The sequence below is a fragment of the Oncorhynchus kisutch genome, linkage group LG21, assembly GCF_002021735.2.
Source record: "Oncorhynchus kisutch isolate 150728-3 linkage group LG21, Okis_V2, whole genome shotgun sequence".
In the NCBI taxonomy this organism is placed as follows: domain Eukaryota; kingdom Metazoa; phylum Chordata; class Actinopteri; order Salmoniformes; family Salmonidae; genus Oncorhynchus; species Oncorhynchus kisutch.
Window position 1 is genome coordinate 23,135,573 of NC_034194.2, and position 24,677 is coordinate 23,160,249.

Genomic DNA, 24,677 nt, shown 5'->3' on the forward strand with positions numbered 1-24,677 from the left:
GCAGACACCTTGGGGAAACGACAGAAAGTGTAAGCTCATTCCTGGCCCATTCACAGCCATATAAGGAGACATTGGAACACAGCGCCTTCAAAATCTGGGGCACTTCCTGTTTGAAATATCATCTTGGTTTCGCCTGTAGCATCAGTTCTGTGGCACTCACAGACAATATCTTTGCAGTTTTGGAAACGTCAGAGTGTTTTCTTTCCAAAGCTGTCAATTATATGCATAGTTGTGTATCGGCGTTCTTCGTTTGTCGAAAGAGAGTCGGACCGAAATGCAGCGTGGTGGTTACTCATGACTTTAATGAAAAAAGTGACACATGAAATAACTATATAATACAAAACAACAAATGGAACGTGAAACTATATACAGCCTATCTGGTGAACACTACACAGAGACAGGAACAATCACCCACAAAATACAAAGTGAAACTCAGGCTACCTAAATACGGTTCCCAATCCGAGACAACGAGAATCACCTGACTCCGATCGAGAACCGCCTCAGGCTGCAAAGCCTACACTAGGCACACCCCTAATCAACCACAATCCCAATGCCTACAAAACCCCCAATACGACAACACAATAACCCATGTCACACCCTGGCCTGAACAAATAATTTAAGAAAACACAAAATACTAAGACCAAGGCGTGACAAGTTGAGCATCTTTTCGTGACAAAATATCTTGTTTAAAACGGGAACGTTTTTTATCCAAAAATTAAAAGAGCTCCCCCTATATCCAAGAAGTTAAGCAATTCTTTGGACTGGAATTTCTGAGGCTGGTAACTCTAATGAACGTATCCTCTGCAGCAGAGGTAACTCTGGGTCTTCCTTTCCTGTGGCAGTCCTCATGAGAGCCAGTTTCATCATAGCGCTTGATGGTTTTTGTGACTGCACTTTCCAGATTGTCTGACCTTCATGTCTTAAAGTAATGATGGACTGTTGTTTCTCTTTGCTTATTTGAGCTGTTCTTGCCATAATATGGACTTGGTATTTTACCAAATAGGGCTTTCTTATGTATACCACCATTACCTTGTCACAACACAACTGATTAGCTCAAACGCAAATAAATTCCACAAATTAATTTTTAACAAGTCACACCTGATAATTGAAATGCATTCCAGGTAACTACCTCATGAAGCTGGTTGAGAGAATGCCAAGAGTGTGCAAAGCTGTCATCATGGCAAAGGGTGGCTACTTTGAAGAATCTCAAATATATTTTGATTTGTTTAACACTTTTTTTCTTTTTTTACTACATGATTCCATGTGTTATTTCATAATTTTGATGTCTTCACTATTATTCTACAATGTAGAAAATAGTAAAAAATAAAGAAAAACCTTTGAATGAGTAGGTGTGTTCGAACTTTTGACTGGTTCTGTATATATCCTGTCTAACCACAGACCCGATAAACAGGTACAACAATCTTACTAATGGTTAAAACAAATTCACTTATTTTTTTTGGTATATCTCATGTAATGCATCATATTTCAGCCTCTGAATACAACTGGCTGAAAGGCACTCTGGGAATTATGTTAATGAGGCACATGTATTTTAAGCCAACACAGTATTTTAAGTTGCAAGGTCTCAGCAAACTAAATTCTCTTGTGTGATCACGCCCGCAATATGTGTTGCAAACGTCATTATTTACATTACTCACATTATGCAAAATCATTGCGTTAGAGGAGAATTGCATGTCACCTCATCAATTTACCAAGATAAGTCCAGCCAACTCCGTTTCATCCACAAAATAAAAACAATAACTAAGGTGCTGGGGCAGACAGTGCCGCTGTTTCCCCTCATAAGGATTCCATCTTTAAGCTACAGTACATGTATTTTTTTCTTAGTTGCATGTTTTACAGTGTACTATATCAGGATTTCCCAAACTCAATTCTTTCCTCTCTTTTACTACTGTTTTCCTCTCACCACCCCTTTCCTAGCTCTCTCCCTCCTTTTCACCTCCATCTTCGGTTAGCTGACTCTCTGTGTGTGTGTGTGTGTGTGTGTGTGTGTGTGTGTGTGTGTGTGTGTGTGTGTGTGTGTGTGTGTGTGTGTGTGTGTGTGTGTGTGTGTGTGTGTGTGTGTGTGTGTGTGTGTGTGTGTGTGTGTGTGTGTGTGTGTGAGAGAGAGAGTTTGTCGCTGGTTGAGGGTTGTGTGGGTGGCAGCTCAGAGCGTTTCCCAGCGTTTCCTGTGACCTACATGTATCCTAAGGAGCCTGTCTAACTGACAGACACAGCATGGTGTTAGTCCACGCACGCACATACACACAAACACACAGGCACACACCCACTCATGCACAGACAGAGGATGAACTACACCCAACACTCGCCAATCAAAAACATGCATATGCACTCACACACACATACTCGCTGGAGTTCAGTTGTATAGCTCAGAGCGCTGTTAAGCATGAAACCAGGAGATGGAACAGTTTTGTTATTTTAAAAACATGAACAATGAATAAAATCCATCAACTGACCAGATACAGGTATTTGACCTTTAACGATGGGGATTAGACCCTTATCTCCAACCATTTGGCCCTTAGAGACTAGTATGTGGCCCTTATCTATGGGCCCCCATCATAATGCATCGGTGTGACTGTTGGCACGAGAGGGAGATGATCAGCTCCTCTTCAGACCCTTGAGCTTCATCCGCCTCATCTATCACTCGGACCACATCACACTGACTTAGCTTCCAGCCCTGTCATCATGGTGCATTATGTTTGTACCAGTGGAGGCTGCTGAGGGGAGAACGGCTCATAATAATGGTTGGAACGGAGCAAATGGAAGGGCATCAAACACATGGAAACCATGGAAACCATGTGTTTGATGTATTTGATACAGTTCCACTGATTCCGCTCCAGCCTTTACCACAAGCCCGTCCTCCCCAATTAACGTGCCACCAACCTCCTGTGGTCTGTACACTAGCTTAGCTTCTAGCCCTGTCACCGTGGACCATAATGTCTCTACACTAGTTTAGCTTCTAGCCCTGTCACCATGGACCATAATGTCTGTACACTAGTTTAGCTTCTAGCCCTGTCACCATGGATCATGATGTCTGTACACTGGCTTCACAGGGTGACAGCTTGACAGGGGGCTGATACTCAGCGTCATATTTAATTAAAAAAATGCTCTGGCACTAAGACGCATGGAACTTCTATTTGAGAGAAATACATACATTAGAGTTGTGATGTTTGGGATTGATGGTAAAGACTCAAATCACACAGACAGACCTCTCTATGTTGTTCTCCATGCTGGGTTCCCAATTTTATTTGACCTTTATTTACCTAGGCAAGTCAGTTTAAGAACTTATTATTTTCAATGACAGCCTAGGAACAGTGCCTGTTCAGGGGCAGAATGACAGATTTGTACCTTGTCAGCTTGGGGGTTTGAACTTGCAACCTTGCGGTTACTAGTCCTACACTCAAACCACTTGGCTACCCTGCCGGCCCGATGTGGGTGGCTTTTGTTCCAGCCCAGTCTAACACACCTGATGCTATTCAGCTTAATGAAAGTGTTGATGATTTGTTGACTAGTTCAATCAGGTGGTAAAGGGCAAGGCTGGGACAAACCCCTGGCCACACTGTAGCTCTCCTTGGTACCAGGAGGGAAGCACACTGTTGTAACTGTTTTAGTAGGTCACATCAGGCAACAGGAGCTCCAGTGGAGCTGTTTCATTTCATTCAGAACACTTTAATCTAGTGTGTAGCCCAGCGCTGGTTTACGTATTAACTGTACCTCGGGGGCATGTGTCTGTGGTTAGCCATTATTAGCAGTTAGCGGTGCTAGGAGATGAGAGGACTCCAGAACAGCCAGTCACTATTATGGTCTATTTGGATGACTCAAACCCCTTCTCCCAACTCTTTATCAGATCAAACATGAGCACACAAACCGCCCAGGGCCTATGGATGAATTAAGTATCTCTTTTTGATTTTATGAGCGTGTTATTAGTCAATTGTAACTGTTAAGTTAGTCTGCATGCAGGGAATAGCTGTTGATGCTTTGTTGTGTGCAACAGGATGTTTTATAAGCTGCTATGTGTTGCCTGTTCAACTGAGTCTGTTCACGGCTGTAGACTAATTAGATAGCAATGAACAAAAGGCTATTTTCGAAGTTGTTTTGGTTGACATTAAAAGGGGAACTGGGAAAAGTAGAGAGAGAGAGGGGGGAGTGTGTGTGTGTGTGCGTGCGCGCATGCGTGCATATGTGTGTGTGTGGACCCCTAAGATGAGATTTGACCCCTTCAGCAATAAAGGTGTTCTCTCTCTCCTGTTTGGATTGATCTGTATTTCAAGGTCCAATGCAGACATTTTTTATCTCAATATCAAATCATTTCTGGTTCAAATTAAGTACCTTACTGTGATTGTTACCAATTAAAATTATTTAAAAAATTACAAAAATATCTTCTTAGTAAATAGCAATTTATAAAGCAATAATGTAGCTAGGACTGTCTGGGAGTGGTCTGAGTGGGGAAGTGCGTGCGTGCGTGTGTGTGTGTGTGTGCATCAGAGTGTTGCAAAAGTGGATGAACAGTGAATAGAGGAAACAGTGAGACTATTTACTAGAACTTTATAGATTTTCTGGGAAAAACTATGCCTTTGGTTGTGATTTTATGGCCAGTTTCTCGGTTTGGAAAGGCCTTGGATATATACAGCCTCTGAGCATAACTGATGCTTTTCAGGTTTAGCTGTATCATGGTACTGCACGCTTTTTAGAAGGCAGATAATAGTCACTGTATGGCAGACTACACTAATGTTGTCACTACACAGGTTCCAAAGGGGTTCTTCGGGTTTTGGTTCCAGGTAGAATACTTTTGGTTTCCATGTAGAACCCTCTGTGTAAATGGTTCTTCATGGAACCCAAAAGGGTTCTAACGGGAACCAAAAGGATTGTACTTGGAACCAAAAAAGGGTTCTTCAAAGGGTTCTCCTATGGGGACAGCAGAATAACCATTTTAGGTTCTAGATAGCACCTTTTTTCCAAGAATGTAGGATGATACATAGATTAGTGGCTTCACACACGTTTTTTTCAATCGGCACTATTCCTCCTGCCTCAGATGATCTCAAAGTGGCACCTGCCTCTCCATAATAGCTCCTTAGACGGTACACATGATACGGGTGTAGGTGATACCTTGATACTAGTGTACTACATCAAAACACTCACCTGTATAAGCATGTACTCTAAATCAGATTGAAGAGTTTTTGGCCAACTATAGTTGAATCAAATCTCACTTTAATATAAGTGTTTAGCATGTGACAGAGTTTCACGTTTTTGAAATACTCAAATCAGATCCAGCTGTGCAGATGGATTTGCCAGAGGCTAGACAGAGACGGTGGGCTAGTTGGCTTTTAATAAAGAGAATTCGGAATATCCTGAGATATTCATGTTATTACTAATGTCTTCAGAGCCAAATCGATTATTTCCTGTATGCTGTGGTGGTATTTCAACACATCATTCTCAATTATCCTTTTATCCTGAATACTTTTTATATTCTTATCTTCTTGCTTAACAGGTAAAGATGAGGAGGCTTACTGAGGAACTGAGAGCTTCCCTGAACTCCTGAGTCACCCTGGCTTGTCGTCGGGCAGAGCAGAGAAACCAGTGTTTTTGACGGCCCTTTTGGCTCATAGTTAAACATGGATCAGCAGCTAACACAATGCTTGTAGTGCAGTAGAGAAGACAAATATCTGACCCTGTATCGGGAGAATGTCTGCCTACTGGAGGATGGAAATAATGACCTTTGGATTGCTGGGTTTAAAACCAAGGTGGAGTTGTCTGTTATTGTATGATACTTCAGTCAAATTTCATTAATAAAACTATTTTGAAGCTCAGCCAAATTGCTATCTAGATTTCCTTTCTAATAGGTGTTCAACAGCTTTTTAGAACAGTTTGAACACACAGAAAGTACAAAGACTATAAAGCCTAAATGTCTGCATTTTACCCCTTGCTGCACAATAAAAAATCATTAAAGAAGGATCTTTGATTCTTTGTACTTAATGTGTGTTAAATATTGGAGTATGTGAAGCTAAAACAAAACATTTGAATGATTTATATCTGAATAATTTCTGAATCATTTATTATTAAAATAAAGTAGAAAGTTGAAAATCGGTGATTCAAATTATTTGGTCTTGACAGGTAAGATGGTATTTGATTGGAGTCACTCCATCACTTCAACTTTACTTAAAGAGGGAGAGGGAGAAATATAGAGAGAGTAAGAGACAGAGACAAAGAGAGAGAGAGAGAGAGAGACAGAGAGAGACAGAGAGAGACAGAGCGAGAGCAACAGTGAGAAAGAGCGAGAGAAATAAGAAACATCCTGCCAGCTGCATTTGACACATCTCCACACATCCTCTTCTCTCTTGAGTTTTAATCAGGCACTGAGGACTGCCCTTAGCTCTCAGGGCTCAGAGGCTTGTCTGTCTACTGGGTGGTGAGAGGACATTTTTAACCCCTTTATCCTGTCCTCAACTCTGCCCTCTCCACTCCTCTTTTTCCTCCTCTCTTTTCCTCTGTTTAGTAATATAATATATGCCATTTAGCAGATGCTTTTATCCAAAGCAACTTAGAGTCATAAGTGCATACATTTTACGTAAGGGTGGTCCCGGGAATCAAACAAATTATTCTGGCATTGCAAATGCCATTCTCTACCAACTGAGCTACAGAGGACCAGCATTCTAAAGCGTTGAGTCAACCATTACCATTGCACGTAATGGGGCAAGAATTATGCACTCAGTAATGATCCAAATGAACCAGGGGGAACCAGACCTCAGTATAGATCCCCAGTATACACACCCGAGAAATATGTGGAGAAATATTCCATTGGGAAGCTGAGGGGATGAGTTGGCCAACTTAATTTACTAATCAAAATAATAAACAGACAATGTGTTCGTTTTTCATGTTTATAATAATAATGAGAGTAAATAACACATGGTAAATGGTATATGTTTATATTATTATCTTGTACACATGACAAATAGCCTATACTTTAATTTGATTAACCACACAAAGACATGTAGAGATCAATAAACTATAGGCTACTGCTGTACTACTTTTGGTAGAATTTACAAAACATTATACAGATTGGGACTCCACATAGTAGTTTTATACCTTCCCAACTAAATGTGCAATTATCTCCTAACACCAAAATAGACTCTGTAGTTAGCAGAGGTAGACCATTCTTTTGTCTTCTAGCTAGTGAAAATAAGTGCTTTGTCTCCCTCTGCAGGTACATGGGTGTGATCAAATCAAATTGTTTTTGTCAAGTACACATACAGTGCAGCAATACTAAACAGCACAAAACAATACACGCAAACCCAAAAAAGAAAAAGAAAGGAATTAAGAAAGGTAGAAATATTAGAACATGCAATGTCAGAGTCCGGAATATAAATATATATGTATATGATGGTGTGCATAGAAAGTATGGACAGTATATGAATAGAGAAGGTGAATACAGCAGTAGTTATATAGGATGAGCCTTGACTAGAATACAGTATATAGATATGAAGTGGGTAAAACAGTATGTAAACATTATTAAAGTGACCAGTGTTCAATGACTATATACAATACAGGTGCAGGGTTGAGTACCGGGTGGTAGCCGGCTAGTAACAGTGACTGAAGTTCAGGGCAGGGTATTAGTTCCAAATGTCCATGCTTACTTAAAGGCCCAGTGCACCTAAAAAATAAAATGTCCTATGTTTTATATATATTTCCACATTATGAGGTTGGAATAATCCTGTGAAATTGTGAAAAGGAGGATAGTGCCCTTTTAGTGTAAAAGCTGTTTGAAAAGACCACCTGAAATGTCAGCCTGTTTTGGTGGGATCGTGTTCTGGCCTGTCTGGTGGCATCACCAGGTGGTAAATTAGTTAATAGACCAATTACAAAGAGAGTTTTAAACCTCTCGACCAATAACAGTTTGTTTTCAGTTTTCAGTTTCCCCACCCAACCCAGACCACTCCCAGCCAGTCCTAGCAAAACTGCTATTTGCTAAGAAGCAGTTTTGGTTTATTTTTTACCATTATAATTTAAAACAATCACAATAAGGTACTTAGTTGTTACCCAGAAATTATATGATATTGAGATAAAATGGCTGCAATGGACCTTTAAGTTGCCTACATGACCAGCATGTCACACAAAATGAATTGCCACCTAAAACAATGGAAATTGATCTTTAGAAAAAAAATATGTGAATGTTAGCTGTGTGTTGGTTTATGTTCATTGTAGTCAGGGATGGCATTATGGGTGGGCCTTAGGGGGCAGGACCTCCCTATCGTACCTCCTTGCCCGTCCAAATAAAATATTGAAATATTGATCATTTATTTGACCGAGGTGCTCGCCAACAGAGGCGCATCAATCTCACATAAAGCATCCGAGCGAGCGAAACAACGCCCCTTCGTATCCGTATGTGTAGACCGTATCTGATGCTGTCTGGACAAAAGGAGTACGGCCAGACAGCATCAGATACATGGGATCACTCTCGCCTAAATCTGTCCTGAATAACCCAATGCGTTTCTATGCCAACTTCAGCTTGTCGCCTGCATTCCCGCCTTTGGAACGATTCGCATTGTTAGGGCAGAGACATGATAATCTCGTCATTATATTGAGATCTCTGGTTTCAGCCACTTGCAATTTAGAACGGAAAGTTGGCGGGTGCACAGTGCACTGTTCTGATGCTGGCTTCCCTTAAAGTAAATTGATGTTTTGCCAAAATTATATAATTACTCATGTCTAAGTAAAGTCATTCAGAATACTTTACCAGAGAGCTTGAGTTAGCCACACAGGATCATAAGCTTATTTTAATTTTAAATAGCTGTGGAGTGTTTCAGAAGTGCGTTGGCCTATGTCCATTTGGGAAGCCAGCAATTTGAGCAGCGCACGTGGCAATATAGGGCTTGATTATTGAGTTGCGGTAGTCAGTGAAAAGCATCTCAAATGTGTGAAGATAAGGTGCCTTTGAGTATTATTACAAATGTTGTGTGGCAAAGGTATGGGTGTCTCTCTTCAGAATGCATGCATTCAGCTCTCCAGAATGTGCTCCACTGTCTCCCATCAATTCTTGCACATTCATTGTTTCATTTAATTGTTTGCCCTTTGATTGCTTGATCAATTTCACATTACATGTGTAACCAGTAGGCCTACATGTTTAACCGTCATTTGGTTACATTCATTTACACTACATGACCAAAGGTCATGGTGTTAGTTATCAATGTGTCCATATCGTAAAGTGCATGCACACAGGAGGCCCGTGAAAAAAAAACGGGCCCGCCTATAAATATTAAATAAAGTCCAACTGATTCGTTCTGGCGTCTGGCCTGCATGTGCAGACCTAATGTTTTAATGCACTTAAATATATATATTAATTCAATTGATTCTCAATGAATAGAGTCTAGGTAGTTTATATGACTGAAACTGAGTGAATATGCTTGGTAAGGCAATGATCAGGATTTGTTTTCCATCATATTATTGCTTTCCTCAAAGTCAATCTGAACCAGAAAGGATATGGCCACCAGAGGATGCAGTTTGGTTACTAATTCAAACTAACAGTCGCCAAAAGTCAGTTTTAGTTAATGGTGATACTAAAGCATCCGACCCATTTCTCATCAGATTATGTTGGGACATGTGTTGATTAGAAAAAAATGCTAATGCCTATGAAATATTAAATAAATAAATAGAGAAGTTCCAAATAAATTATAGTTTACTACATTTCCTAAGATACATTTCTTTGTTGAATTGAAGGAGAAAAAGTAGCAGGAACTGTTCGGGAGAAAGGCTTTTTATATAGGCTAGACTACTAACAAAGGAGAAAGGACATAAATATATAAGCGGGTCCCCTTTGTTCCCTGTTTAGTCATCTCTCGCCTAAAACCATTAAACGAGGAGCCGCCACTTCTCCGTTAGCCTTGCATTCCTGAAATTCCTTGATGTGATGTCAGAAGGGACGGGACATAGGCTACGTATCTAAACCTATGCGCTGCTCTCGGCTGCTCCGGAGTTGTGGAGTCGACGTTATATCACAAAACCCAGGGTCTAAGGGAAAGTCGAACACCTACTTTTTTATATTTTTGGCACAACTTGGATAACTTTGCCGAATGTTGTTTTGCTTTTGGGGCTCATGAACTTCACTCAGTTGAAGACTAGGATATAGCCTACGACTCGCATCTTGAGGGGTAAAGTTCCTTTGGAGTTTTTTCTTTATTCTCCTTTTCGACAGATTTTGTGTATTCGGGAATAAAATACTTAATTTTAAAAATTTCAGACAGAATTTTGACAAATGGAAATGGAGAATAAAAACTGTTTTGAGGATTAACTCAATTTTGCGGATTTGAGGAGGCCGTTCCACTCCGTCGAGCTCGCAGAATTTCCTCAGCGCAGACACAATTTCGGCATGTAGCAAAGGAAATACGGTGGGTGTCTCTACCAGCGATTGGCTGCTTTTTGTTGATTTGTTTCCTTTCAATGGAACGCTTTTAGTGCAATAAAATAACGGCGCTTTGTTACCATGTTAAATCGCAATACTATTTTATGGGTTATTCTTCATTCAGCCAAGTCAAAAGCTTGCTTGGTAGGCTAAACCCATGTAAATAGTAGTTTTATGCAGGGTGCAGGCAAAGTGAAGGCCATATGCGTTCGCCTCGCCTGCCTGTCCACGTAGAGCAACTTTTTTTCGTCAGCCAAACGGGAACATTCCAGGGGGTCTCGCGGCGGGGTTTCAGGGCAAGCCGCGACCTGCATTGGGAAAGGGTTCATCTGTTCAATGCGCTTTTGTGTTTGCTTCCAAAAACGAAAACTCATCAAAAACATCTGCTGTCTTGGGTAGGCCTAGGCTAGAATTAGGCTTAGAACGTATTGTGTGTCTGGTTTTCTCTCCATGTAGGCTGCAATAGCTGTGTTATACCATGCATATAGCAGTTACCAGAGAGCACATTTTCAGAGAAGTGGAGAATTCAGATGATGAAACAGGCAAGGCAAGGCCACGAAAGTGTCGAGTCCAAGGTCTATGCAAGCGTCATATAGAAATACAAGCCAGCTCCATGGTGGCAACATCACTGTCTGCCTATGGCATGTCACATTACTGACCTCTGAAAAGAAGATAACATAATGAAGAAACCAATACTGTGTGTGCACGCAAGTGTTGATGCATGTGAAAAAGGGTTTGTATGCATGTGTGTTTGCATGTGTGTGTGTGTGTGTGTGTGGGTATGCAAGTGTGTTTGCTTAAACATGTCTACCTCAGTCTCTGTCAATTTCAAATTAAGGGTGTTTATTGGCATAGGAAACATTGCCAAAGCAAGTGAAATAGATAATAGACAAAAGTGAAATAAACAATAAAAAATGTACAGTAAACATTACACTAACAAAAGTTCCACATATTATGTCTATATACAGTGTTGTAATGATGTGCAAATAGTTAAAGTACAAAAGGGAACATAAATATAGGTTGTATTTACAGCGGTGTTTGTTCTTCACGTGTTGCCCTTTTCTTGTGACAACCGGTCACAAATGTTGCAGCTGTGATTGCACACTGTGGTATTTCACCCAATAGATATGGGAGTTTATCAAAATTCAAATTTTTTCTAATTCTTTGTGGGTCTGTGTAATCTGAGGGAAATATGTGTCTCTAATATGGTCATACATTTGGCAAGAGGTTAGGAAGTGCAGCTCAGATTCCAACTAATTTTGTGGGCAGTGTGCACATAGCCTGTCTTCTCATGGAGCCAGGTCTACCTTTGGTGACCTTTCTCAATAGAAAGGCTATGCTAACTGAGTCTGTACATAGTCAAACATTTCCTTAATTTTGGGTCAGTCACAGTGGTCAGGTATCCTGGTACTGTGTACTCTCTGTTTAGGGCCAAATAGCATTCTAGTTTAGTTTGTCCTCCTGAGATGTACTGTCAGGACCCAGGTCTGACAGAATCTGTGCAGAAGATCTAGGTGCTGCTCTAGGCCCTCCTTGGTTGGGGATAGAAGCACCAGATCATCAGCAAACGGTGGACATTTGACTTCAGATTCTAGTAGGGTGAGGCCGGGTGCTGATTCGTTGATATATATGTTGAAGAGGGTGGGGCTTAAGGGGCATCCCTGTCTCACCCCCCGGCCCTGTGGAAAGAAATGTGTGTTTTTTGCCAATTTTAACCGCACACTTGTTGTTTGTGTACATGGATTTTATAATGTCGTATGTTTTTACCCCAACACCCACTGTCCATCAATTTCTATAGCAGGCCCCTGAAATCAACAAAGCATGAGAAGACTTTGCCTTTGTTTTGGTTTGTTTGTTTGTCATTTAGGGTGTGCAGGGTGAATACGACTGTCTGTCGTACAGTCATTTGGTAAAAAGCCAATTTTGACATTTGCTCAGTACATTGTTTCTGCTGAGGAAATGTACAAGCCTGCTGTTAATGATAAAGCAGAGGATTTTTCCAAAGATTCTGTTGACGCATATCCCACGGTAGTTATTGGGGTCAAATTTGGCTCCACTTTTGTGGATTGGGGTGATCAGTCCTTGGTTCCAAACATTGTATTTTTTATTTTATCTTTATTTAACTAGGCAAGTCAACATTGGGGAATATGCCAGCTGAGGAAGATGTTAAAGAGTTTAAGTATAGCCAATTGGAATTTGTGGTCTGTATATTTGATCATTTCGTTTAGGCTACCATCAACCCCACAGGCCTTTTTGGGTTGGAGGGTTTGTATTTTGTCCTGTAGTTCCTTCAATGTATTTGGAGAATCCCGTGGGTTCGAGTAGTCTTTAATAGTTGATTCTACAATTTTTATTAGGTTATGTGTATGTTTTTCTGTTTGTTCTTTGTTATAGATTGGAGAAGTGTTTTATCGATATATCTCTGTTTTGGATAAATAACTCTTTGTGTCGTTGTTTGTTTTGAGTTCCCCAATTTCCCCAGAAGTGGTTAGATTCTCTGGATTCTTCAATTGCATTGAGCTGATTTCTGACGTGCTGTTCCTTCTTTTTCCGTAGTGTATTTCTGTCTTGTTTTAATGATTCACCATAGTGAAGGCGTAGGCTCAGGTTTTCTGGGTCTCTATGTTTTTGGTTGGATAGGTTTCTCAATTTCTTTCTTAGGTTTTTTCATTATTCATCAAACAATTTATCATTGTTACTCATTTTCTTAGGTTGTCTGCTTGACATTTTTAGATTTGATAGGGAAGCTGAGAGGTCAAATATACTGTTTAGGTTTTCTACTGCCAAGTTTACACCAAGTTTAAACAGTTTGTCCAGGAAATTGTCTAGAAGGGACTGGGCCTCCAGCACTGTCTCCCACTCTTTAGTGATGGTGATGACATTAGCATTAGCACATTGCTGGGAAAAAGTAAGGCTCCAGCACTGTGTTCAAAATGGTGTGTGCGAGTGAGAGCAATCTGTTTGGACATGCACCTAGAATTACTACCACCGTAAAGTAGGAGAGTACAGTAATGGCATATATAGCATAGCTGCAGGAGGCGTGCCCCCCACACACACATCTGGTCGCCTTTATAACCTCAATGGCATGCTGAGCAAATTATATGGTGCTAGCACAAGTGGACTGGGAATACACAACAGCAGCTTTTTAAACACTGGTAGAGGAGCTGAAGAGCTGGACTGTCAGTGGCTTTAAAGACATGCACCAGAACATTGGTGACTAGCAAATATTTTTTAAACCTCCCGCTTTGGGCTGGATGTGTCAATATGTCCTTCATACTGTACATGCATAATCTATGAGCAGAATAACTGTTTTACTTCAATTAGCCACAAAATCCCTATTTTGAAAGCTACTGTTTACTAAAAGCTGTCGAGTTTCAACCAATGAAGCACAGCCCCTCACAATTTGATTGACAGCTAGCAGGATGCACACACAGCAGAGTATGTGGCGTAGTATGCAATTTTTGGGGACCACTTTTGGCTCTCGTGACCGCTACATTCAAAACTATTGGCTTAAAAGTCTTTTTTAAAAGCACAGGAGAATCTCTTTAAGAATGTTGCTAGTAGGCAGCTATATCTGTATGCTTGGGTTACCTACTTCTGTGCAGCCATATTCTTTATTTATTTTTATTTAACCAGGCAAGTCAGTTAAGAACAAATTCTTATTTACAATGATGGCCTACTTGTCAAGCCCCCCCGGCCAAACCCAGACGATGCTGGGCCAATTGTGCGCCGCCCTATGGGACTCCTCTCACGGCCGGTTGTGACATAGCCCAGGATCAAACCCGGGTCTGTAGTAACACCTCTAGCACTGTGATGCAATCCCTTAGACTGCTGCACCACTCTGCGCTATTCGATTTCATTCTATCCTGTTATATTTTATTATTTGGGAAGTGTACAGAGAGGATAGTACTGCTGTGTTTGTGAGTTGTGTAAGGCAGCTCTACAGCAGCACCTCACCTCAGACAATAACAGAGGCAGACATGTCTCAACCCGTCCCTCTGTATCCCAGGTACTCATTTCACTCACCTGTTGCTGCATAGAAGCTGTCAGTCACTCTACAGCCCGCCCTTCTGGCCAGTCAGGTACACAACACACACACAAGCACACACACACACTCACTCACATACATTCACACACACATGTGCGCGCACACACACACACACACACACACACACACACACACACACACACACACACACACACACACACACACACACACACACACACACACACAAAAAGCCTCTTCTGTCATCATTCTCATTTCTTGCTACAGGTATCTCTGTATTGCAGAGAGAAATAGTAGACAGGAGAGAAAGCGGCATAGCAAAGTTGTATAGTGTTGTGTTGGGAAGCCCCTCGGAGGTTGAATGTTGACTGAGGGTTTGGCATGAGAAAGCACGCTTAGTGGTTTTTGGTGAGTGAGTTATTTTGTGTTGGGTGTGTGTGTGAATGTGCTCGTATGTTTCTGTGTGTGTTTGTGGGTTATTGCATTTGTGTGTGTATGTGTGGCCTACATACTGCTTTTGTGTGTGTGATGTGGTTGGGGGGGGGCATGGAAAATCTAGCTGTAAAGTGGTGGCTGCTGAATTTCAGTAGACACAGCCTGTCCCATACTGTTGTGTTGGAGGTAGTTGCTCAGATACGGTTCCATGTTGATACTCCCTCCCTCCCTCTGTCCCCAACACTCCCTCAACCAACTGGACTAACATGATAAGAGCCTGGGATAGGGGTGACAGGGGTTTCACCAGCCCCCCTCTCTCTGTTCTCTGTCCCTCTATCATTCTCTCCATTTTCTCATCCTCTCATTAGAAAGAAGGTAGTGGTAGTGTTGGTTGGGTTAACTTTCTCTCTTCTCCAACTCTCTCTCTCTCACATACACAGACACACTTTCTCACTTGGCCTCCCCCCTTTTCTCTCTCTTTATCTCTCCCTCTCATCCGCTCCCTACTCTCTCCATGACATCAGCGACCGTTTCCTGTGGCACAGGATGAGTCGTGGTGCGGCGGTCCAGGTTCGGAAAAACGTCTCTGCCGAGTGTCACTGAGACTTATCCTCTTTGATCCTCCTCCTCCTGTCCATGTCAGGGTGACAGCTCTGTTTACATGGGAACTGCAGTCAGGAACGCTGAACATGACCAGTTCATTCCAGTCCAGAACACCAGGGCACTGATGCCAATATACACACAGGTTTCTGTTAGGAAAATATGGGGCCGGACATTTGACCGGCAGCATTTTAATTTCCCAGACATATGAGAAATTTACCGGACCCATATGCATTGGGTGTGTAACCTGATTAGGGCGTCCACCCACGGTGCTCAGAATGACAGAAATCACATTTAGATGATGGTCATTCATATTAACAGCACTTGCAAGTCGAGGATGCAACAATGTGCGGTTCTTCTTGTTGAATTCTGACGCGCACTTTGAAGATGTTAGAAGAACGGTCCACATTTACTCATATAGCAATGAGTCTGATGCAACAGGTCAGAACGCTTCGCTTAAAATGTTGATAAACTGTTATTTATTCACATTATAAGCGCAGAAGGCAGTAATGGAAAACACCTTTGTCAAAGCACACTGCACATGCGAGCGGTTTCATGTGACAGAGATTAAAATATCCCTTAGAAATGTAGAAAGAGGGGAGTTCTAATACGCAACAACTAGCATGGGTTCCCTCAAATGTTTAGTGGCACTGAGCATTGTGAAATGATGTGCAACTTCCGGCTCGTGTTCCGGCTCGTGTTTACTGTGAACACTGAGGCTGTACCCGCTTTAAGTTACAGTTTTAACAGTGGCCAAGTAGGCTACTGTGGCTATTTGATCATAATGTAGGTCTACTAGATTGGCTTCCATCAAAAACAATGTAAAAACACATCCCATAATATTTTGAACATGGAAATAGCTGCTCTATCGTTCAGCCTACAGTAGCAGTCAATGTGTGGTGTTCAATGTAGGCCTACATTCCATGAGACTTGAAAAAAAACATGCAGGGCTTGACATGAACCTGTTTATCCACTTGTTCTTCAGACGAGGAGGTGGCTGAAAATGTTGTTTTTGTGCTCTTGTTGGAAGCAACTACTCCTCCATTGTTGACTAGAAATGAGCTATAACTGGGCTAATAACTCACTAACTAGTGAAGAATATGAACCAAAGTTGCATTTGTTGCTACATGCAGATCTCAAAACAAGTGCATCTACTCATGACCGCGGTAGCCTAAACACAGTCCAGTTCAAAGTGAATAGCACAGATCCATATATGGCAAAGGCTATTTGCATGTAGGCCTACTGCAGCTATGATTGGTTATGGCGCACCGGTCTGTGTAGAGTACTGCCTGAGTCATGCCTGTCAATGCAATAGAATCCTACTCCAATACGCTCTGCCTACAGGAACATTTCGTGCACAGTTAGTTCTGCATACTAAATCTTGCATAGTTGGCTTTCTTTCGGTATATTACATTGAAAGGGGCTAATATTGCATTGATTCTATCACAATTCCCACAGTAGAGCAAAACATTGATATTGTTAAATACAATTTTCAGGTTTCAAACAATTAAGTATATTTAAAATAATAATCATAATCTTATTAAGTATTATTAAGTATTAAGTATTATTTCGCAATGGGATTTTTTCTTCTTCTCCTGGAAAATTGGCCTATTTACAGGGCGTTTCTAATTTTTCATCGGCCAAAAGACGGCTATTTCCGGCTAACAGAAACCCTGACGCAAACACACACACACATACACACACACACAAAGTCTATGTTTAGGGTTTATTTAATTTTACAGTTCACTTATTTTCTTGGATAAGGTAGAATTCAAATCAAATGGGTAACTACATGATCATTATCTAATAATTGTATTTTCATTTGTTTGAAATTAATCCACAGCTGGCACCAATGGCCACCACTACCATGGTCCCTAATGGCTAGCTACTTAATCCACCGCTTGCACCAATGGTCACCACTACCATCGTCCCTAATGGCTAGCTACTTAATCACCACTGGCACCAATGGTCACCACTACCATGGTCCCTAATGGCTAGCTACTTAATCCACAGCTGGCACCAATGGTCACCACTACCATGGTCCCTAATGGCTAGCTACTTAATCCACCGCTTGCACCAATGGTCACCACTACCATCGTCCCTAATGGCTAGCTACTTAATCACCGCTGGCACCAATGGCCACCACTACCATGGTCCCTAATGGCTAGCTACTTAATCCACCGCTTGCACCAATGGTCACCACTACCATCGTCCCTAATGGCTAGCTACTTAATCACCGCTGGCACCAATGGTCACCACTACCATGGTCCCTAATGGCTAGCTACTTAATCCACCGCTGGCACCAATGGTCACCACTACCATGGTCCCTAATGGCTAGCTACTTATTCACCGCTGGCACCAATGGTCACCACTACCATGGTCCCTAATGGCTAGCTACTTAATCCACTGCTGGCACCAATGGTCACCACTACCATGGTCCCTAATGGCTAGCTACTTAATCACCGCTGGCACCAATGGTCACCACTACCATGGTCCCTAATGGCTAGCTACTTAATCCACCGCTGGCACCAATGGTCACCACTACCATGGTCCCTAATGGCTAGCTGCTTAATCCACCGCTGGCACCAATGGTCACCACTACCATGGTCCCTAATGGCTAGCTACTTAATCACCCCTGGCACCAATGGTCACCACTACCATGGTCCCTAATGGCTAGCTACTTAATCACCGCTGGCACTAATGGTCACCACTACCATGGTCCCTAATGGCTAGCTACTTAATCCACCGCTGGCACCAATGGTCACCACTACCATGGTCCCTAATGGCTAGCTACTTAATCCACTGCTGGCACCAATGGTCACCACTACCATGGTCCCTAATGGCTAGCTACTTAATCACCGCTGGCACCAATGGTCACCACTACCATGGTCCCTAATGGCTAGCTACTTAATCACTGCTGGCACCAATGGTCACCACTACCATGGTCCCTAATGGCTAGCTACTTAATCACCGCTGGCACCAATGGTTACCACTACCATGGTCCCTAATGGCTAGCTACTTATTCACCGCTGGCACCAATGGTTACCACTACCATGGTCCCTAATGGCTAGCTACTTAATCACCGCTGGCACCAATGGTTCTTTTGAATATCCAGTCTTGAAGTGTTTTTCATGGAATCGCATTGACACACATTGTTATTGGTTTATTTTTACATTTTTACCTTTATTTAACTAGGCAAGTCAGTTAACAATTTTTAATTTACAATGACGGCCTACTAAAATGCAAAAGGCCTCCTGCGGGGACGGGGGTCTGGGATTAGAAATAATACATGAATACAATATAAATATAGGACAAAACACACATCACAACAAGAGAGACAACACAACACTACATAAAGAGAGACCTAACAACATAGCAAGGCACCAACACATGACAACACAGCATGGTAGCAACACAACCTAACAACAACACGGTAGCCACACAACATGGCAGCAGCACAAAACATGGCACAAACATTATTGGGCACACCTACTTTATCATTAAGCAAGGCCTAACTACAGTAGCAGTATGTATCATATTATTGTGCATTCTTGTAAGTTATATCTGCTATGCAGTGCACTATAGATCACTATAAACACATTCCTTTATCTTTAACAGAGCTCTGTCAACCCTTAACTTGACCCTCTCATACGTTAACAAGGCTGAGGTGGCTCCCTGCTCCCTCCCTGTCTGAGTCTCACCTCAGTGTGAATGCTCAACACTGTGTTTGTCAGTGTCTCAGTGTTCTCACACACCAGAGCGAGAGAGGGAGGGAGAGAGAGAGAGAGAGACCAAATGAAGAGTGAAACAGCAGATGCGTTTCTAACAAGGACCCTGACTGTCTGGCTCTACAATCTGCTTGCAGCTGCTTGTGTCTGTGTGTGTGTGTGGTGTGTATGTTTGTGCGTGTTTGTGTGTGTGATCATTTGCACAGATGAGGAGAGTTAAAGCTATTGTCCTAACTGAGCAACATGATACGGCTAAACTATTAACAGAGAGTTTCTGAGTGGGTTTTCCGAGGCAGACAGAAACACACATGGCTAGTGTGTCAGGTAACAAAGGGGCACCCAGGGGTGTGTTGCATCGTCCAGTGAGGCATCCCAACACAACTCCTTCCTTCATTGCCCCTCAGGCAGTCTGGGGAATCTGAGATGCCGGAACCATAGTGTGTGTGTGTGTATAAGTCCACACGTGTCTGCTGGAATGTGTGTGTGTGATGTGTCCTTAAACTTTCCTCTTACTTGTTGAAGTCATATTTCTCTCAGGAGGTTTTTGAGCACTTCAACCAGCAATGAGCATCCAGACAGATTCAACACAACCCTTTGAAGAACAATCAGCAGAAACTGGAACCTGAAATAGTGAAGGTTCTTTATCTGAGTGAGGTGGTTTGTGGTTGTCTGTCTGTATGTGTGGTTAACAGTAGTCCTCAGAGGTACCGTAGCATCTGTGTGTGTGTTGGGTTGGAGAACACAGAACACGTCGTGAAAACGAAACTAGTGACAGACCAGCCACGGGCACTTAAGCACTAAACCTGTTTGTTTTGCTAAAGTGCTCGTGTGTAGCGTGGGACAGAGAGACACTCAGACAGAGACTAAGAGAGAGAGAGAGAGGGAGACTCAGAGAGAGAGAAAGACTCAGAGAGATGTGTAATGTTTACTGTACATTTTTATTGTTTATTTCACTTTATATATTCACTTTATATATTCACTTTATATATTCACTTTATATATTCACTTTATATATTATCTACCTCACTTGCTTTGGCAATGTTAACACATGTTTCCCATGCCAATAAACCCCTTGAATTGAATTGAATTGATACAGAGACTCAAAGAGAGACAGAGAGAGACTCAGTGAGAGAGTGACTCAGAGAGAGAGAGACAATGAGAGACTCAGAGAGAGAGACAGAGACTCAGAGAGAGAGACTCAGGGAGAGAGAGAGAAAGAGAGATTTAGAGACTCAGAGAGAGGGAAAGAAGAGAAGCGCAAGAGATCAGATTGATTAAATTACACATGATACATTTACATCCTCACTCCAAATGCCCTGCGTCTAATGGTTTTAACAGTAGGTGACAAAGTGCTGTTTTGTTCCCTCTTTTGTGTGAGCATGAATAGAGAAGAATTGTCAAAGGAGCCCTGCTTTGACAGAACACCCACATTACGTGTCTGAATTGAGCTTTTTGTAAGATGTGTTGTTTACTTTGGGGTGACTGGCGTTTTCCATCATGATACATCAAACAGAGTTTTTGAATAGCCACACAAGATTACTAGTTTTCTTCACTGTGTATGATAGGGTTGTTTTACTACTGGTAACCTGATAGCTGGCGACTACAGAAATCAGAACCTCTGTCCCTGTGTGTGGCATTAGGTTACAGATCTGGAGAGGAGACAAAAAAAGAGTCCGATAAGATGCGTTTAATTCCTGAAGGAGTTGACATGGTTGACCGTCCAATTATCATAGGTCTGTTTACCTTACTTTTTCTGGGGTATAAGGTTATAGCCGACTGGTGTGTATGGACACATTGTTCAGTAATAAGTTCACAGTGTGTATGTGTGTGTGAGTGTGTTGTTCATTTGACACTGAAGTGTTGTCATGTAATGGGAGTTACTAAAGACTTGTGCTGTCACTAGATTGAGTATGAGCATGGTATAGGACAGTGTTGTTCTTTGTTGACGTTCCAGGCGGTCTTTGTCTTGCGGGTGGAGAGAAAGTTGCATTGTATTCTACACAGCTGTAAGATGTCTGTCAGACAGATAGTATGATTTATGGTCAGTAGATTGATATGTGTGTGTGGGTGTTGGGGAAGTGTTTTACACAGTGTTTTACACTGTTACGCTACGCTGGAAGCCAAACATCAAAAAGCTGTTGCTGCCTTTCTCTGTGTGCCTCTAGTAGTGGGGAGAAAAAAAATATGCCCTAGACAAGATGGTCTCTGTTCTGCAGACTTGATTTTCCAACACACACACACCACAGATCAGTATGCGTGGGGGCTGCCCAGAGTCTGCCTGTTTTTCAAAGTTCAGTGAAACACGATAATATGAATTGTCCTCGCTGCTTGTAGAGAACCAGTGTACAGGGTTTGGTTTGTATCATAACCATTTAAGACACTGCTTTGGTTTTCCAATATTAAAGGATTGTTATTTGCAGTATTCTGTAGACAGTGTGTCAGTATGACTAGAATATTTAGGTGTGTAGTGAGACAGTAATACTGTGTTTTGGTTGTGCTATGTAAGCAGGTTTGGGTGTGTAGTGAGACAGTAATACTGTGTTTTGGTTGTGCTATGTAGGCAGGTTTGAGTGTGTAGTGAGACAGTAATACTGTGTCTTGGTTGTGCTATGTAAGCAGGTTTGAGTGTGTAGCAGGCCGGTGTTTTGGTTGTGTAATATTAGTCTGCTCTGGTGTGTAGGCTAGCGTGACTCTGTAAGAGCATGTTTTGGTTAGGGTCATCTCCATAGGCCCTAATGGAAAATAAGCTGTTATTGGTAGAGAGGTTTGGAACACTCGTTGCTGTTGGTCTATTAACTAATGTACCTCGTGGTGATGTCACCATGCCACCCATGCAAATTCAACCAGCAACTTTTTTAGGAAATAACACGGATCAATTTCTTTCACACTTTTACAGTGTTAGTTTCCTCAGCTGTTGTACAATATGATACAACATTTTGACGATACTGGACATTTAAACCAGTGGAAAGAGTTGTTAGCATCTTTTTGGGGCCTTTTTGGTTTGCATCATAGTAGCTCCTGGTTGGGATGTGGATTCATATTTAGTCCCTTTTCACTGTAGTTGGTTAGTTTGTCACTCATTCAATTCCAGAAAACTAAACAGCAGAGGAGTCAATGATAAGACTATGTGAATATGACTCTCGTGTATCTTTCTAAACGAAGCCCCCATGAGGTCAGATAGACAACAAGCTGAGAAAGAGATAACTCCCACCCATCCTGTTTTTATTAGGATTTTACTCTCTTTTATTACTTTGGAGCGACACCCCACAGTGGCACCTCGCGGTTCTCATCAAACTGACAGAGGAACAGCTGTCTCCCAGCCAGCACAGAGAGGGGGAGCGGGAAAAAGAGAGAGAGAGAGAGGGAAAAACTCTGGAAGGGTTTCATAGTAAACACTGCTATATTGGAAACAAAAAAACAACTCACTCTCGCTCTCTCTGTGTCTTCCTCTGCTACCCCTTGCATTTTGGGCACCGCAAAATTACAATGTGCAAATTCATAAATGTATAGGCTGTTTATGTGAGCCGAAGATAAACCCGCTGGCAGGGGGATGGTGTGGCTGCGTTTATGTAACGCTGTGCCTGAAGTGGGAAGGTTTGGTCTCAATCTATTGTCTGTCTGTGTATCTTCAACCACAGACAAAATGATGCAGTTGATTGCTAGTTTTATATTGCAATAACTGCTGTCTGGCCCCTTGGCTAACCTCTGAAGGGTGTGTTTACTGTGTGTGTGTGTGTCGTGCATGCCCGCGCACATGTGTGTTTGCTTGTTTGCTTAATCAGTTGCCATCCCCTAGTGATTTAGCTGGTCTGTGTGCGTGAGAACATTTCTATGGTGGTTTGGGTTAAGTGGGGTTTACTGTCAGCTGTTGATGTCACTTCCCCCAATCTCATGCCACAGTCAGGGTCAGAAGGACTGTGGCTCAGGTCCGGTGACCACAATGCTTAACAGACCAAAGTCCACCAATCAGAAAACAAGGCCGATTTAGTCACCCATTGTTAACTAATTATAGTGAAAAACACATGAACAAGAAGCTACAATAGCAAGTGTTTGTTTTCTCAGTGAGATTCAGGATTCCAGGATAAGGAATGTGTAACGCCCCATCTATTTTGCCCAGTCAGGTTGGGCTTGTTGTTGTGATACCAACCTATTATTGGATTAAATATATTTTTTTTTATTCACCTTTATTTAACCAGGTAAGCCAGTTGAGAACAAGTTCTCATTTACAACTGCGACCTGGTCAAGATAGAGCAAAGCAGTGCAACACAAACAACAACACAGAGTTACACATGGGATAAACAAACGTACAGTCAATAACGCAATAGAAAAAAATCTATATACAGTGTGTGCAAATGAAGTAAGGAGGTAAGGCAATAAATAGGCCATAGTGGCGAAGTAATTACAATTTAGCAATTGACACTGGAGTGATAGATGTGCAGATGAGGATGTGCAAATAGAAATACTGGTGTGCAAAAGAGCATAAAAAATCTAAAATGTATTGTTCAGAAGTTCATACTGCACCTATTGGCCATATAGCCACCTCCTCCAATCTCTCTCTTTATCTCTTACACACACACACGCACACACACACACCATCCCTCCGCATACTTCTGTCAGGTGTGCTCTGTTTTTCTAGTCAGAGTAGAGAGGAATCTGGGCTTGAATCCAAACTGAGTATCAGCACCACACTGCCAGAGACCAGACAAGAAGCAACACATTCCCACTGTCTATCCTCTCCTCCTCCTCCCCTTTTCCTCCTCTCCTTCTTCTCTCTCTTCCTTGCTCACTTGAGCCTTTTTTACACTCCTTTTCATTCCTAGCCCACATCTTCTACCCCTCTTCCCTCTCTGTCTCTCCCTCTCTGTCTCTCTGTCTATCTTCCCTCTGTCTCTCCATCTCTCTCTCCCCCTCTTCCCTCTGTCTCTCTCTCCCTCTTCCCTCAGTCTCTCTCGCTCTCTCTCCCCCTCTTCACTCGCTGTCTCTCTCTCTCTCTCCCTCTCTGTCTCTCCGCCTCTCTCCCTCTCTTCCCTCTGTCTCTCCATCTCTCTCTCTCCCCCTCTTCCCGCTGTCTCTCTCTCTCTCTCTCTCTCTCTCTCTCTCTCTCTCTCTCTCTCTCTCTCTCTCTCTCTCTCCCCCTCTTCACTCTCTCTTCCCTTGCTGTCTCTCTCTCTCTCCCTCTCTCTCTCTGCCTCTCTCCCTCTCTTCCTTCTCTCTCCATCGCTCTCCCCCTCTTCCCTCTGTCTCTCTCCCCCTCTTCCCTCTCTTCCTTCTGTCTCTCTGTCTCTCTCTCTCTCTCTTCCCTCTGTCTCTCACTCTACCTCTGTCTCTCCCTCTCCCCCTCTGTCTCTCCGTCTCTCTCTCCCCCTCTTCCCTCTCTTTCTTCTGTCTCTCTCCCTCTTCCCTCTGTCTCGCACTCTCCCTCTCTGTCTCTCTCCCTCTCCCCCCCTGTCTCTCTCTCTCACTCTGTCTTTTCGTCTCTCTCGTCCCTTTTTGTCTCTGC

The 24,677-nt window shown here is 42.4% G+C and overlaps 2 protein-coding genes across 4 annotated transcripts in view; both read left to right on the plus strand.

Moving 5' to 3' along the window:
* The window catches only part of LOC109866717 (spermatogenesis-associated protein 7), a 55,550-nt gene extending 49,585 nt beyond the window's left edge, over positions 1–5,965 (plus strand). For both annotated transcript variants that reach the window (XM_020455524.2, XM_020455522.2), the window contains exon 10: positions 5,504–5,965. In XM_020455524.2, coding sequence (XP_020311113.1) covers positions 5,504–5,554 — 51 coding nt within the window. In that variant the 3' untranslated portion in view covers positions 5,555–5,965. The remainder of the gene's footprint in view (positions 1–5,503) is intronic.
* Positions 5,966–9,925: 3,960 nt separating this feature from the next.
* Positions 9,926–24,677, plus strand: part of LOC109866332 (protein tyrosine phosphatase non-receptor type 14) — a 91,356-nt gene continuing 76,604 nt past the window's right edge. The window contains exon 1 of one of the 2 annotated variants that reach the window (XM_031800178.1): positions 9,926–10,394. The gene's annotated coding sequence lies outside the window, so the exon portion shown is untranslated. The remainder of the gene's footprint in view (positions 10,395–24,677) is intronic. The other variant, XM_031800179.1, reaches the window with a different exon arrangement.